The 16,490-nt window shown below is 39.8% G+C and overlaps 1 protein-coding gene across 1 annotated transcript in view; it reads right to left on the reverse strand.

The window, feature by feature from the left end:
- itga11a (integrin, alpha 11a) overlaps nucleotides 1-11,020 on the reverse strand; it is a 51,272-nt gene extending 40,252 nt beyond the window's left edge. The window contains exons 1-2 of the mRNA XM_019867557.1: nucleotides 10,798-11,020; nucleotides 533-647 (exon numbers count right to left, since the gene is read on the reverse strand). Coding sequence (XP_019723116.1) covers nucleotides 533-647; nucleotides 10,798-10,870 — 188 coding nt within the window. The 5' untranslated portion in view covers nucleotides 10,871-11,020. The remainder of the gene's footprint in view (nucleotides 1-532; nucleotides 648-10,797) is intronic.
- Nucleotides 11,021-16,490: the final 5,470 nt, after the last annotated feature.

A 16,490-nucleotide genomic window follows, 5' to 3' on the forward strand; every position in this document is an offset into this window, starting at 1 on the left:
GTTTCTTCAAGCCAGAAAGTTGCCATTTGAAATGACTTTAGATTTGTGTCACGTCTGTGATCTGCTTTTTTTCGACAAAATTAAACTGAATACGCATCCTCTGAGACGGGAGGAGGTTGTATTCGAAAAGCCAGTGTGTCACTGGGGACAAAAATAGTGAAGATGTAGAGCCATAAAAATCAAATAAAAGTACTAATGTGTTTTACACACACACAGCTTCACAACTCATCAAGAGCAGACTGCTTTTTGGACATAGTTTGAGGTTGCAAGAAACTAATTTTGGCCATCCCTCTGTGCCAATTGGCGAACTGATGTGTGTGTGATTCAGGGGTATGCTTCATGAGGTACGATGATGAACATGAGGCATCTGACCCAAATGCAGTGGAGAAAGGGTAGAAATGAGTTGAGCAAATCGATACACAAAATCAAAACATTAGGCACAAAGAAAACTTTAGGAATCTTGATAACTGAATGAATGATCTGCTCAGGATCTTCGAAGGCAAATGTTTCGAAAGAATTAAGAGTAGCTTACCATTTCTCTCCCCCAGACGCCACATGTTGCTGAACAGTGTATCCAAACTGTGCTTGCTTTGGGCCTTTGATGATCCTGTGTTTTGTTGTGTCAATATTAAAGCAGTCGTGGCATCCTAGAATGAGACAAAATGAAAACGCCTTACTTTCAGGAACCAAACACAGCAAATTAAAGAATGAAAGTGTCAGAGATATTGAACCGCAATAAGTCTGTTCATTCTTCAGACACCTATTACCATACAGACTCATGATTAAACAAAATCGTGATATTACCATCTCATTGATAATTTTCATATTGAATCGTGCAATAATCTCACTTTTAGACAGTGCTTGTACTGTACTGCATTTTTTTTTTGTAAACTCACATTGTCTGTCCATCAATCGCAGTACGACTTCTGAAATGACTTATTGCATTGGTCTTATTTCAGGAAGGTTGTATTTTCAGGAACATGCTTCACAGCCACGAAATCTTTAAGCGAGATGGCAGCATATCACTTGAGAGCAGTTCAGCGAGCAAAATTTTAAACTTTGGGTCTTTCGTTCATTTCTTTGAAATATGTGGTGACCGATGGCAAGTCATTTTAAGATTAAATAGCGTAACTGTTAGCATAACTGTGGTCTAGCTCTGAGAAAGGGCGGGCTACACCAACTTGCTATTTTCGCATACCCTCCCCCTCATTCCCCCGCTGCGCCGTGTGCAGGGGGTTGATTTTGAAAATATAATAAATATGATTATTATAATTGCGTGTTCAGTGATTTGATTTCTACAATAATTCTGAGGTTTCAATGCACTCCGTTGTCATGCTTCTGAATTAAATACAATGACATGCACCACACATGTCCACGGAGCGCAGAATCTGTCTGCCTGCACCTCGATGACATTCAACAAAATCGCTTTGGGGTTATTTTTACAGCACCAATGCCAAAAGAACAAGTCTCAAGCAGGTTGTTAAGAGAACAAGAAATATATAGCCTTCAGTAGGAGTTACATGTCAACTTAGAGAGTGTCCAGTGTGGATATAAACAGACTTTCGGTGGATCTGTTTGAACCATCACTTCAGTCTGAGCTTTCGAGGGCAGAGTAACTGTGAAAGCGTGAGGACATTTCATTGCCATGTCAACCAAAGATGGCGTGGTGGTGAGCCAGGAGCCAAATTGGTGACTCAGCAGAATAAAGATATACAGGCCGGAGATGAACTGAATTTAATGGTGGTGCGGGCACCCGCAGCGGCTCCTCTTGTTGTCCTGTTGTCTGTTTGAGAGGGAAGAAATTTCATCTGTGCTGTATGTTGCACATACTGCACATTTGACAATAAAGTTGTACTTGACTTGACTGATAGATTGCTATTGTTGATGCAGTTATTTTGTTGCATTTGTAGTATAAATAACAGTGTGACTCGCTACTTTTTACTCCTTACCTTTTTTTGGTGAATTTTAATAAATGAAATAAGCAAGACATATCTACCAAAGTACTTTTATTATGCTGTCCTCAGCCCTTATTAAAGTACAAAACGTGTTATGAATGTGTTTTATTATATTCGAGTGATTACCTTTCGGAGTTAGGAAATTTAGAATGGTACTTTGCTTGAAAACAAAAGTTTTAAATTGACAAAAGTTTGGTTCCAGGATGGATTCACTATTTAATTTGTATTGTTTCCAGTGAGAGAATTTATTTCAGAAGGTCACAGAATGGGTTGTGCTCAACCTTTGAGATTTCTCTCTCTACGTCTTAGCAGTGTAATATTAATGCATGCACACGTGAACACCTTGAAGTGTGATTTACATCCATTTCTTACATTCTTACGCCAGCTAATGTTTCATGAAACCAAACCTACATGGCAAAGACAAGATGGACAGACGATAAATATTAAAAAGACATACAGGTTTATCAGTTTTGCCTAAATGCCCAGTATTTGAATAAATGCAGACATATGCTAAATATGGGAGCTAACGTTAGTCGTTGCCGTGGCTTCACGGGGAAGTCGAAAAACTGTGACATCGTTGTTTCACAATTTAGCAATGAGCAAGTGCTGATGTAAATAACAGTCCTGGGACAAAAAAACCCCCAAAACATTTCAGAAATTTACTTTTGCATAAAATACCGCGTAGTCTGGCATATACCGTACTGTGGTAACTGGTGTTATAACTCCATGTCGTGGTGTGCAGTCCGGAACTACTGGGACTAATCATTTCCTCAGTACACATCCATACAATGGTTTCCATGCTATCCTACAATGCTCTTTACAATGCTATAGTAATTGTCGTGATGTGCTCAGTTTCCGTCAGCAATGCGTGGAAACACAACCCAAGAGAAATCGTCGAAACCTCAAAGGCACTTTGGTTTTCCTGGTGTGATTGCAGATCCGGGCAAATGTGTTTTCTCCATTGTGTGCTGTCACTCACGTCAACTGACAGCTTTGCGGGTGGTACTAACAAGAGCAGTGGGCCTGTTTTTCATCCAAAGTCCAAACATAAGATAAAACACGCTTGAAAGATTTGCCATGACATACACGCATAAGAGCCATTTGCATTTGCATCTGAGCACTTGTATACTTTTTGAAGAATAGAGACTTTACGTTGGTCTGTGAAGAGGTGGAACACAGAACAACAACCATTGTGTGCTGCTCTCAGTCCAGCTCTCAGCACTCATCTGTCATCGATTTAATCTGCTGATGGTCTTTTCACTGGCTGCCAGAAACTTTCTGTCTACAGTGCTTAAAAAAGGTCAACGACCTGACGGACCCGACTGACTTTTAAATGACAAGATACTGTATCAACCCAGACTGGACACCGTTTTCAGCACATTGAGTCAAACCACTGTACAAGCATGTTCTATGTCTATAAAAGGGGAATCTTGTGATGTCGACTACAATTGTTGATGAAGTTGTGAAGGCGAGGGTTGCTTAGTCTTAACATTTTCTCATTGTTCAGTGGCATAGTTGAGAAGAGAACACAAAAGTTTCTCATCTGACCTAACCACCAGAAACACTCCCTTGTTACAGTCGATGTCCACACACTGTGAGGCTTACTCAATCACTCACCCACATGCTAAACATCCTCTCACATCTCTCTCCCCATATGGGAGTATTCAGGGTCAAGTCAAGTCAAGTGTGCCTTTTTCCCTGCTAGGAGGTCTTCAAGTTGAATGTAAACAACAAGGGGAAGGAATGAAAGTGTGCAAGTCAAATTGTGCGACAGAGCGGAAGAAAAGTTGAGACAAGGATATTTTGTTTGTGTGTAGACAATTATTAATTAATAAAAAATATGTGGACGCATATTTTTTGTGTACGTCCGCTTTTTGTGTCAATTTTCTCTGAACTCATTATGCTGAAGTCAGAGTCTCTTGTAAGCATACATACTGATGCACCAAATTGCCCTTTCTAGTATAAAACGTTTTGAAATTTGTGTTGGGTAGAAAGCTACTCAGTTGTAACAGCGACTTTGTAAGTCAAACCTGTGAGTACACTGGCCACATCTTTCCAGTGATAGAGATGCATGTGTTGCCAACAAGCCGCTAGAGATTTCTGAAGTTTAAAATAGCGACAGAATAAATTCTTCAGAATAGGCACTTGTGCTGCTCAGCTCTCAAATGCATATTGCATGAACTGTTAAAAATAAATAAATAATAATAATAATAATAATAATGATGATAATAATACATTTGTGGCCTGATTGTGAAGGGCTTAATAGGTAAGTTGGAGGTGTTTAAACTGGATACGCCAGGGAACGATGAGCCAGTGGAGGTATTTAAGGACGGGGTGATGTGATCACAAGTGCGGGTGTGGGTGAGAAGCCGGGCGGCGGCATTCTGGATGTACTGTAGTTTGTTGAGGAGTTTAGAGGTTGTACCGTAGAAGATGCTATTGCAGTAGTCAAGGCGGGAGGTGATGAATGCGTAGATGAGGGTTTCAGCGGCGTTGAAAGAAAGTGAAGGGCGGAGGCAAGAAATGTTTTTGAGGTGGAAGAAAGCAGTTTTGGTGATTTGGATGATGTGTTGGTCGAAAGAGAGATTATTATCAAAAAGGACACCAAGGTTGCGACAGTGAGAGGAGGGGAACAGGGTGGAGTTGTCGATAGTGAGGTTAAATGGGGCATCATTTACAATATGAATTCAAATGGCTTTCCATCTCTATAAAGTATAGGTGTGATGTAAAATGTGCATAAGCAAGAAGCAATGGTAAAACGGAGAAGTGATCTACGAAAGACAAATGTGTGAACTTTTTGTTTAATGTGATATTTAAGGCAGAGCAGTGATACAATTGTGAAATAAATATGTCTAAATATACAGCACTTGCTTTTGTGCATGTTAAGTATGTCCTGTACTCTATGTCTAACTTCCTGTTTCTGTTTCTCTTGCTGTCCAAAGATACATTGCATTTAGACCCTTGTTTGCTATTTGAATTGCACTGGGGTTTGAGCTTTGGGTCTGTGATGTGATAAGAAAAAAAGATTCAGGTTAAATCTGTTGATCTATGTTGCTGCAACAAATACATATTTACAATTATGATTTATTTGTGAAATTTAATAATGAACCAATAATTAGTTTTCACTCATTGGCCCATTGTCACTGTCGTAGAAAGTGCAAAAAAAAAAAAAAAACTACAAAGATAATACCAATAGCATAGTTCACTACTGACTAAATGAAGGAAGAAGGAGACAAGCAAGACTGCTAAGGATATTTGGCCCCTTGTGGATGTAAGCCCACGAGGTTTGTGTGCCTTTTTATTGAATGAATTGTCTTCATAACTTTAGTCTTTCATTTCCTGTTTTGTCATGCCATTTGTATTTATATGTTTCATATCCGTGTTTGTGACCAATTCTCATGGCTCTGTTCAAGTTGCAGCAGTTGTGAAGGCTCGATATCTGTGGTTCTTAAGCTGGGTTCGATTGAACCCCAGGAGTTTGGTGAATCAGTTTCAGGGGTTTGACGGAGACTCTGCCATGGAGGTTAAGACACACCTGACTCAACATGTGAATTACTTATGACCCGCCCACTTGGCCTTCACTGGCTGCAGATGATCACATTACATTGCCTGTCCAATCAGTGCTGCGGGAAATTTAGTTTGCTCAGTAGTCAACGTGTGACTGTTGTGATAGTTCGTCGTGATTTTTTTTTTTTTAAGGTTTTAACACATGCTATGTCGAGCAAAAAAAGAAAGCGGTCAGACAAGTATGTACAACATGGATTCACATACATCACGGAACGTGAAGGGACTCAGTTTCCTAGCTGTATGATTTGTCATGCCAAGTTGAGCAACTCTTGTCTTGCACCGGCAAAACTGAAGGAACACTTCTCGAATCATATTTTTATTTTTCAATAAGGGTTCGGTGAATCTGCATATGAACTGGTTGGGTTCGGTACCTCTAACAAGGTTAAAAACCACTGCTCTATAAAAAGAAAGCTGGATTGTATTGTATTCCCTTTAGCGTAGCTCCATCTAGTGGTTGCATAGCACAGCCACAACCACTGTTGTAGCTTCTATTTTAAGTGCCTTGTAATGCAGTGTGCCCTATATATATGAAAACAGTTTTAAAATAGGCCATTCAGTACAGCCTTGTAATCCGAAGCGCCTTATAGTGCGGAAAATACGGTACCGTATTTTAGTATGGAAAATACGGTACCAGTACTTATGTAGTTGGTGGGTGCGCCACCATTTTTGTCCATAGAAAAACACCACGGGTTGGGCTGTCTGATGTGTGTCGTTTTCTATCCCAGTCTATGTCGACGTGGTCTGTAGAAGAAATCATTAGTTATTGTTGTTAGATGAAAGCAGTGTTGTTTTCATCAACGATGACGAGGCCGAAATCATTTCATCGGTTTTTTCATGACAATGAGGAGCTAAATGTGGCTCTTTGATGACTAAAATATGACGTGACGTCTGTGACTTTTCTTTGACGAGTCGAGACTGGATGAAATTGTTAGCGTGTGGTCTGTCAGATGTTCATGGCATCTCTCTCTATGGTGCTTGTAATCTGTCAGAATATATCAGCAATACTATCCTTGTTTGGTTACGCATAACACCTGGCCGGCACGCAGGGCACACGCTCACACCAGCACAACACATCTGCAGTCAATAGTCACACACACGGACACACTCTGGTCTATTTTGTTAAAACATTGTTGCTTTTATTTTGGTTATTTATTTTTGCTTTAAGTGGATGAAGGTGAACCTCACATTATGAAGTGATAATATATAATAATTGTGTTTTTCCAGCTAACTGACGATAAACAGTTTTGGAAATGGCACAGTGTACAGTATAATCCTGTTTAACATGAGTGGGTGAAAGGACTCCCAGTCTCTGCTGTTTCTCATCGGGAAAGCTGTGCAGCTGTTCACAGTTTTTAAGGACCGCTACATCTGAACAGATGTTTGACACAACGTGCATTCCTTAGATAGAGAAGATTTAGGCATGTTAGTATTATAAACAAACATAAAACCAAACATCTATTTCCCTGGTACCCTTGTAAGTGTTTGGAAACCTCATTCTCTGCACACGATACGATTGGCAGCCACTGAGTCAATAGACCATTGATGTGTGTCAATCAAGTCAGTCGTGGCGATCAAAAACAGCACAAATTAAGTCCGTTTAGTTTACTTGGTTGAAAAAAAAATCTCCACTAAAATAAATAAGCACGATTATCACACCGCCACCACTGTGATCTCTTCATGTAAATATTGACACATTCTCCACACACTCATTTCCTGTGGGATGAATGCTTCCCATGTAAAAACCGGCGTTTGATCTCACTCCAAAACTTTAATTGATGTTTATTGAGGAACAATAAATGTTTGTAAAAAAAAATCAAGGGAAATCAGCACACTCAGTTTTGTGTCGATTCAATCAATTTTATGTCATAACCGCTCTTTGAGATTTTTTTTTTCTTTTGGCAGTAAGACCAATGAGTACTTCAGGCAAAGAGACTGGAATTTCCAGAGGAACTATAATGTGCTACCATGAACTGAGTGAAAGCTTAGACACGGACAGGAAAAAGTAAGTTCATGTGAAAATATGAGAATGGGTGAGGATTCCAGTTTCCATTTCAAGCTGCTAAAGTGGCAGCGCAATTTAATATTCCAAGAAATGTCAGCATGTGTTAAATGCAAGGTCTTGCTGGATTTCCTGTGTACCTGCTTCCCTGCCCAAACAAATAAACCTAAAGCCGGTGGCTGTCGGTGTGACCGACATTAGTTCAACGCTGCGTTTGGCCCAACATCAAGCTGTAGGAGCTCTGCCGCAGACCCAGTGAGGCAAAGCAGCCGCTGGAGTTCATCATGTTAGCCACTTACATCAGGCGTGCGCGATTGTGATGCAGGTAATTATTGTTGAACATTATGCAGATGGTTCACAGCTTTTTTCTGCTGTTCACTGCATGTTTACTTCCTGTCCTGGGATGTCGATGTGGGTGTGCATACTGCGGACATAAGGCTAAAATATAATCAGATCATTCTCTATGGTAGCTGAATTTCCAAGATCTACGGGGTGCGCTGTTTTTCTATTGATCCATTGGGTCTTCTATTTCAATGGTTTTCTCTGGAAAAAAAAAACAGCGGACAATACTTTGTATGAAGCATTTTGGCAACTTAGATTACTCTTGATCTACGCCAACGTAAATACTGAGTATCTGAAACCAGATGTTCCTGACACACAACAGCCAACTGTGCTCTGCTTAACAGGCTATTAACCTTATGAACCAGAAAAAGACTCTCCAGCCATTTCAGCCTAGTTTTCATCATAACACATCATCAAACCCAAATGAACAAATAGGTCAAATGCAATTTTCCATTTGCACTATCACAACACAAGGAGTATGAATATCTTTTAACAGCCGGAAGCGTGCAACTGCCTTTTTGACTGGCAAACTGTTTGAACGTGTCTGAAATTCAAGTACATTCAAACGTACTTCTAGACTGAAGACTAAAAACTGTATTTTTTTTCCCCCCCATGCACATAGCCCATGGCATTATGGGAAAAAATGCAGAACAGAAATCATGCACTGCAGACATAATCTTTTTTTTCCCCCCCAGTAGTGCTTTTACCATGCGTTGTAACTATGACATTTCGGAAAATAAGTTCCACCAGAGCTGAACCTAACCCTTATTTAATAAACATCATTAATATATTCTATTGACCAATTAATCGGCCAAACGATTAAATCATCCGATTATAGCCCTTCAAACATCGGACAAAATAATCCACCAAATGGCTGATGTTAGTTGATTTTTTGTTTTTGTTTTACTTTATCTACTCTAAACAGTTGGACAGAAGTGACACAGGTCTCATTATTTATTACACAGTCTGTGAATCTACACAATATCCTTGTATCCTTAAATGCTCGGTATATAACGACATTTGTTGATAAGGCCATTCTACAGACCTGTCAGGCAAATCAAAGCAAATCCAATTTTTTACAAGCAATGCTTAATTTAACAATGCGAGTTGTGCAAGGACTTGACCTGGATGCAACTCTCATTAGATATTTCATTTTGTGCTAGAGGAAAAACAAGGGCAGATTCAGTGCATGAAAAAAAATAATCTAGAAAAGTTTACTTGCATCTCTGATAATGACTTGGTTGGCATGGCTATACAAGAGTGAAAAACAAAATCTTGTAAAACATTGCAAATTAAGATCACAGCTTATATAAGTTTGGAAGGATATGTTATATTCATTTACTCGCCACTGTAATAAGACTTAAGACTTTTATTTTTCATGGCCTGTACATCCTGATTTATGTTTTCAAATTTAACGTTTACGGTCTAAAAAAAAAAAATGCATAAATAGCCCAGGTCCTGGTGAAAGAAAGATTTATTATCGCTCAAAGAAAAGTGTGTGGTGAAATATAGTTCAGCCCACCACTCGCAATTAAGCAAGTCTTGAATGGTGATTAATTGTTCCGAAAAGCTGTGGTTGACAGATTGAGGAAATTGGAAACGAAGAGGAAAACACACTGGCTGAGAGGTTGGAAGATGCCAACGGACGTTGAAGCATTGCTAACCAGACTACGAGCTAACAGAAGGGAAGGTAAGACAGCTCCAAAAAGAGAGCGCGGGAGTGGTCTGACGTCACATTAAAAGGGTCTACGACTTTCGGAAGGGAAACTGTCGTCTGAGCCTGAGAACTTGTCTCCTCCCTCGGATGACACTTGAATGTTCTCACTTGATGTCATCTAATGGGATCATCCCACAGCCCCAATATACACAAACTGTGGTCAAAAACAGAGCATCGTTCTTGCTTGATGAAATATGTTTGACAAAGCAGCCATCCTCCCACCACATCCAGCGTTCTCTCCTTATTCACATACTGAGGAAGGTCTGATGGCACAATTCCATTTCCTACTTCCCGCAAATTCCAAAATCAAGCTAAATATTTGCAAAAGACATTCCTTTTTTTTCCTCTCTTAAAACATTAAAAAGTTTAAGTATTATTTCCTACTGTTGGCAGCCAAAGTTCTTAACTTTTAACAAATGCTGTTGACGTAAATCTGGATCAACATTGGAGGGACTTTGCTTGAAGGAAATTGGATAATACTTGAATGGGAGTCAGCAAGGAAACAGCAAGAGTGCATGGCTAGCGTTGTGTAGATTTAAACACTATGGCTGTGGTACAAATTCAGACATTATTTGTGTTCGAAAAAAAAGAATAAGTTTATAGATGGCTTTCTTCTATGTGATCAAGTATTTAATATCTGTCTCTCTTATGATGTCAAGATTTTCCTGCCATAGTGATTTCACTGGTAATTGACCGCAGCTCTGGCTGAGAACCAGAACCTACACTGTCACTGGAAACTTGACTGTGAGAAGAGCATCAACTTTCTTTTTAAGCAGAGACGTCTGTTTCCAATGAGACACAGGGTACCCCTGTTGACTCGATATAGTCTCAGTAGTCTCTGCAATCTCCTCCCTCCTGTACCCAGGCTACAAGGTCAAGATGTCAGGAAAGGATGCTATTCACATTAACAGCCATTGGTTCACAGGAGATAGTAAATGTTATTTTTAAAATACACCGGAGACCAAGATTCACAGCTCTTTATTCAGGAGAAAAGGAATTTGACGTTACCAACTGTAGTTTTAAAAAAATTATTCAGTGTATCTTCATGTCAACTTCAGAAACAAAATGGTGTAAAAGTTACTCAATCTAGTTTGAATGGACCAGCCCAAAAATATGTCATCTCTAAGAACAATAGCACCATTAATCAACTCTTAAAATCTATGATATTGGTGAGAAGCTATGACACACACATGCACATCTAACAAACTTTGACTCACCTAACAGCTGACTGCAGATCCAGAACAGAAGTAAGTAGAAGTACTCCATATGTTGGCTGGTGCACGCATGCATGACTGCTGTGAGTGTGAATGGGGTGGACTGAGGCAAAGAAATCCAGTGGAAAGCCCTGTTAAAGATCCCACTCTGATTGACTCCAACTCTTAGTTAAAGCACTCCCTGTGTCTCAGAGAAGTAGGAGGGGGCTCCAGAAGGAGGAGGACCACATCTGCAGACAACAGGCAGGAATAGTCATTCAACATTTTACTACAATGAAGGCATGGAAAAAGATGTATAGTGACAATGGCTGTGCTAAATATAGATTTTTTTTTCATGTATGAAGAGCATTGCTTTGTTTGAATATAAGTCAGCAATTCCCAACCACTGTGAGCGTGAAAGATGGCAAGTCATTTTAACATTGAACAGCAAGATTGGATATGTGGTGCAGTCATTCAGTTTCAAGTCAAGTCCAGTTGAAGAACCTTTCAGAAAGCATCAACTCCGTTCTTTGTCACTTTAGATACCTGGAATGTCATTTTGCACAAATGACATCACTTTTTCCATTCATATGTATGGGCTTTGTCATCAGATATGTAAAGTACACCTGTGAATTATGGATATCTGCAATGCAATTAATGGTGTGTGTTCGTGTGTCTGTGTCTACTCGCACACACTTACACACAGCAGGGGTGGCCAAACTTTTTGGAAGATCTACTTTTCGATCAACCAACCTTCCGTCTACACGCGCGCGCACACACACACACACACACACACACACACATACACACACAGCAGGGGTGGCCAAACTTTTTGGAAGATCTACTTTTCGATCAACCAACCTCCTGTGATGGACCCGTTACCGCGCACGCGCGCATACGCACGCACTTACGCCTCCGCAACAGCCTGACGCGGAGGCGTGCGACGCACTTTTGCAGCCCATGAACTATCATAGTTTCCGCGTCCCGTTTTAAAATGCTTCTCTCGGCCCTCCAGATTCCCATTCTTTGCCCGTGCCCTCAGTGAACTGTACATGAAACAAACTCTGAATGTGAATGATGATAACGACAAAAGATATATTGCAACAGCTCTGATCACAAACTGCAATTGCAGACTGCTGAGCACTAACAACTTGCAGTGACGCATCACGCGCCACCGTATGTTCAAGATGACCTGCTTTATTTAATTTAATTTAATTTAATTTATTTAATACTTTTTGTCAAAGTGAGACTGATAGGATGATTAAGGTGCAGTGTGTATTAACACAAATATATTACTAACATGCACAGAGACACACAAATGTTTGTTTTTTTCCTCTCCTACCCCCGCGAGCTACTGGTCGATCGCGACGACGTAATGGGCACCCCTGATATACAGTACATATAAAACTCCAAATCTACAATCTATTCCAGTTCAAGATATTGTTAAGTCACCCCTTTACAGATATCTTTTTCACCTCGGCAAAATGTTGTAAATATTTCAAATGGGAATCGAGGTATCTCAGTCGCAGATATCTGTAACTCATGAGCAGATGTTTGCGACTGAATTGTAAATATGTATGATGAGAAACCCCATACACATGAATGGTAAAAGTGTCATTTGTGAAAAATGCTGTTTCAAACATTTTTCGTTCTGACGAGGCAAAACTGAATTACAGATACCGAGTTCTATTTCGTTTTTACTAGTCAAAGCAAAACTCAATTACAGATATCTCTATACAGTATTTTGTTTTGACGAGTTAATATTACGGCACTGATAGTTTGAATGAAATTCATGCTATTTAAAATGTAATTAATTATAAGCAGTAAGAAAGACACTGTTGATACCTACACTTTTAATTCTGGATATTCAAACATAGCGTTTGATTACTAAACTGCTTACCATAGTGACCAGATGGTTGGTTCATGGAGGTATGAAACCGACAACACTGCAGGCTCGATATCAGTGGTTCTTTACCTTTTTGGAGGTACTGAACCCAACCAGTTTAAATGCACATTCATCGAACACTTCATTAGTGAAAAATAAAAATAATATTTTTTACAAATTCAAGACATTAAAAAAAACACATTTATTAAAAACAGAAAAAAGTAAACAAAATTTCAAGACATACGGATCCGTTTTTTTAATTGTGCACAAAATGAACCGTGCATGACGTACGATTAAGACAGTCACACGTTGACAACTGAGCTAACTAAATTTCCCACAGCACTGATTGGACAAGCAATGTCATGTGATCATCTGCAGCCAGTGATGGCCAAGCAGGCGTGTCATAACTAATTGACATGTTGAGTCGGGTGTGTCTTAACCTCCATGGCAGAGGCTCCGTCGAACCCCTGAGACTGATTCACCGAACCTCTGGGGTTTGATCGAACCCAGGTGAAGAACCACTGCTCTATATTCATGGCCAGCTCAGATCTAGTGCATACTGTGGTATAGCTCTGAAAAAGGGCGGGCTATACCAACTTTCAGCTATTTTCGCAGACCCTCCCCCTCGTTCCCCTGCTGCGCCGTGTCCAGGGGTTGATTTTAAAAATATAATAAATGTCATTCTTATAATTACGTGTTCAGTGATTTGATTTCTACAATAATTCAGAGGTTTCGCTGCACACTGTTGTCATATTTCTGAATTACATACAATGACGTGCACCACACATGTCCACGGAGGGCACAAACTGTCTGTCTGCACCTCGAAAACATTGAACAAAATCGCTTTCTATTCTGTGCGACAATACTTAGTTCCAGCAGGCTTCAAGTTTAAGTCTACTATTTTCAGCCACCAAATTATGATGTCCTGTTTTTTTACGCTGTTGTGCACTTGTGCTGACAACAATATAGAGCCCTGCATCACCAAATGGCGTAAAAACATCATGAAAACAAAGGACAGAAACAGTTTTCCTGAGGGCCACCATACAACAAATATGAGCTGAAAGCATCGTTTTAAGTGGCTGAACACAGTGCTACAGATAAAAAGCCCTTTTACTGCTGGGAGTGATTCCGCCTGCTTCTATGGATATTTTCTGTGATCATTGGGAAGAGGCTGCAGTGAAAAAAGTAGCAAATGTTCCTCTTTCGCCAGCACCACAACACGATTACAGCAGATGAATTAGAGAGGATTTAAACATCACTGATTCTGCGTAACGGTATTATAACTTTTCAGGTAGTGCACCCTCACGCATTAACATACATACCAAATGGAAAAATTGCCTTATGTTAAAATGGTCCCAAGTTCAAAAAAAGTTTGAAGGCCACTGGTCTCAAGACTAGAGCGCAAAGCATTCATACATTTCCAGGGTCGCTGAACTTTCCAAAGATTTGAGTGTATAAGTGAAAATATTAGTAGATCAGCATTGCCTCTCTCATCGCAAATGTTAAATCTTTTGGCTGACTCAAACTAGTCATCATGTTTCAACCACAGGCTAATCAGAGTATTAACAGTGGAATACAAACATGGGCTTTGTATGTTACCTCATACCCTTGCAGTTAGACCATCCAGCCCTAACTACAGAATGCATAGCGAGAGCACTTGGGTAATTATGAATAGTCTGTGTACATTAGTTTCCCTGAAATCAATTTGTGGTCACTTTCTATATCATCATGTGTTCATGTACATTCTTTCTTGCAAAGGTCTTGTGCTAAAGGCCTCCATCATATGGAATTGAATGTCAATGCCTCGTAGACTCATGAAACGATTTCTATGTTGGGACAGTCTTCGAGACAATTATGCCACCAATACGAACCCAGAATCATCTTTTATCATTGTGAGGACGGAAAAACGTTTCTGTCATGGTTGTCGTTTATTTGGAACACAGAAAGTACACGTCACTCAAGTCAAATGTTATCGCTCAAATGAACAATGTGAAAATCAAACCGACAGAAACTTTAACGGCACTTACGAGGCCTACGCTCGCTCTGACGTTTAAAAAAATAACACTGACCAGATTCTTTGAAATTAAACAGTGACTCAAGAGCAATATGTCAACTTAAGTAGTAAGACTGAGATCCGAACATCTTTAGCTTATTGCCACTGTTAAAATACTTTGTGTGTAAAACTGACATGGCTTACAGTTGTCTTCTGAAGTACTGACAGTAAAACGACACGGCTGAAGATAATAGCAACTGTCATTAAAATGAAATATTCCTAAATTGGTGGAGGGGGTGGAGGGTTAAGGGGTTACATAGATTGTTTGTAGTCACAATATAAAAGCATTCTTCATGAACAACAAAAGTTTCATAATAAAGATTGTTGTCATCTTTTGTGGGTACAAAAAACTCGCTTAAGAGTTTCCCAGAGCTTGCAAGACAAATGGTGAATCGTATCAACACTTTTAAAGCCAAGTGCTGTGAATAAAGGCCATGTGCCAGTGCATTTGTCACTGCTCATCTGTCACTGATCAGACAGACGAGTAAGCAATTCTCACTCTCGTCTTTCTGCAAAAACAACATTTGCATGAAGATTGTTAGGTTATTGCTTGGAGATGGCTGCGAGTAGGGACCCCCCCCCCCCAACACACACACACACACACACAAATAAACTCACTCAAAATTTTAATATTACACACACACACACACACACACACACACTATCCATATAGAATTGCAAACAAGTGCCAATGCGTATGTTCTCAAACTGAAACGGAATGGTACTTAACTCACCTTTCTTGACCCTCCACAACGCCAAACCACAACTGCAAGCAATTACCTCAATCACCCTGGATTATCTGACTGTCTCCTCAGGCGAGAACGGTAGTTTTATCCAGACACAAGACAAGACCTCGGGGATCAAATGCAAAGAAGCAAAGTGCTAATCCCCATCAGAATTCAGGCTGGATACCTGCCTCATGTTGAGGCTCAGCATATATTACGATAATATGTTGTCACGTCGGAGAACTTCTAGCCTGGTCTCAGTAGTTTAGACTCATATGCTTCTGACTGCTTTATCTATCTATCTAGTTTCACTCAAGCATAAGTTCAACAGTTTGGAATAGGTAAGGGTTTGAGCCATATGGATCCTTAACTTGTGTGTGCACTTTGTAGTTTTAGAATTTTCAGTTTGTCAGGAATTACATTCATTACTGGATGACTAGTTTGCTTTTTGAAGTTTTTAAACAAGAAGCAGTCTTCTTAATGTGAGTCTAATCTTGGAAGAAAAGAGCACACAAGACCGTCAAAATGAATGCATGGGTACAGAGCACTAACAAAAACACAAATCTTTTTTTTTTTTTTTTTTTGCTGCCATTGTTGAAATTCAGATTGGTGATCTGTGAAGTGTTGCACATGACAATGTAACTGTGTCACAATGTCACAGAACAAAGAAAAAAACATTATCTGCCTCCACAATTACAAAGAGAAACATTGTGTATCCTGATTGAGTACAACAATAATACCCCATTATAAATTCTATTACTGATAACATCTATAGGAGATGGAACCTAATTCAACCAATCAGAACGGAAGAGAATGTGTACTTCAATTTACAGATGAGCCAATTGAAAGAGCAGACTCAGACTTACATCCCTCTACCAACTATCTTACTCATATTGGTATCAGCATGTTTGTCTGAGGTGACATTGGTGAGCAGCTGGTCAGCACATCAGCACATCAGCCTCACAGCGCAGAGATCCGGGATTTGATTCCGGCCCCTTACTGTTTGGAGTTTGCATGTTCTGCCCGTGCCCACATGGGTTTTCTCTGGGTACTC

This window comes from Hippocampus comes, unplaced genomic scaffold (assembly GCF_001891065.2).
Source record: "Hippocampus comes isolate QL1 unplaced genomic scaffold, H_comes_QL1_v1.1 scaffold2, whole genome shotgun sequence".
NCBI classification, from domain to species: domain Eukaryota; kingdom Metazoa; phylum Chordata; class Actinopteri; order Syngnathiformes; family Syngnathidae; genus Hippocampus; species Hippocampus comes.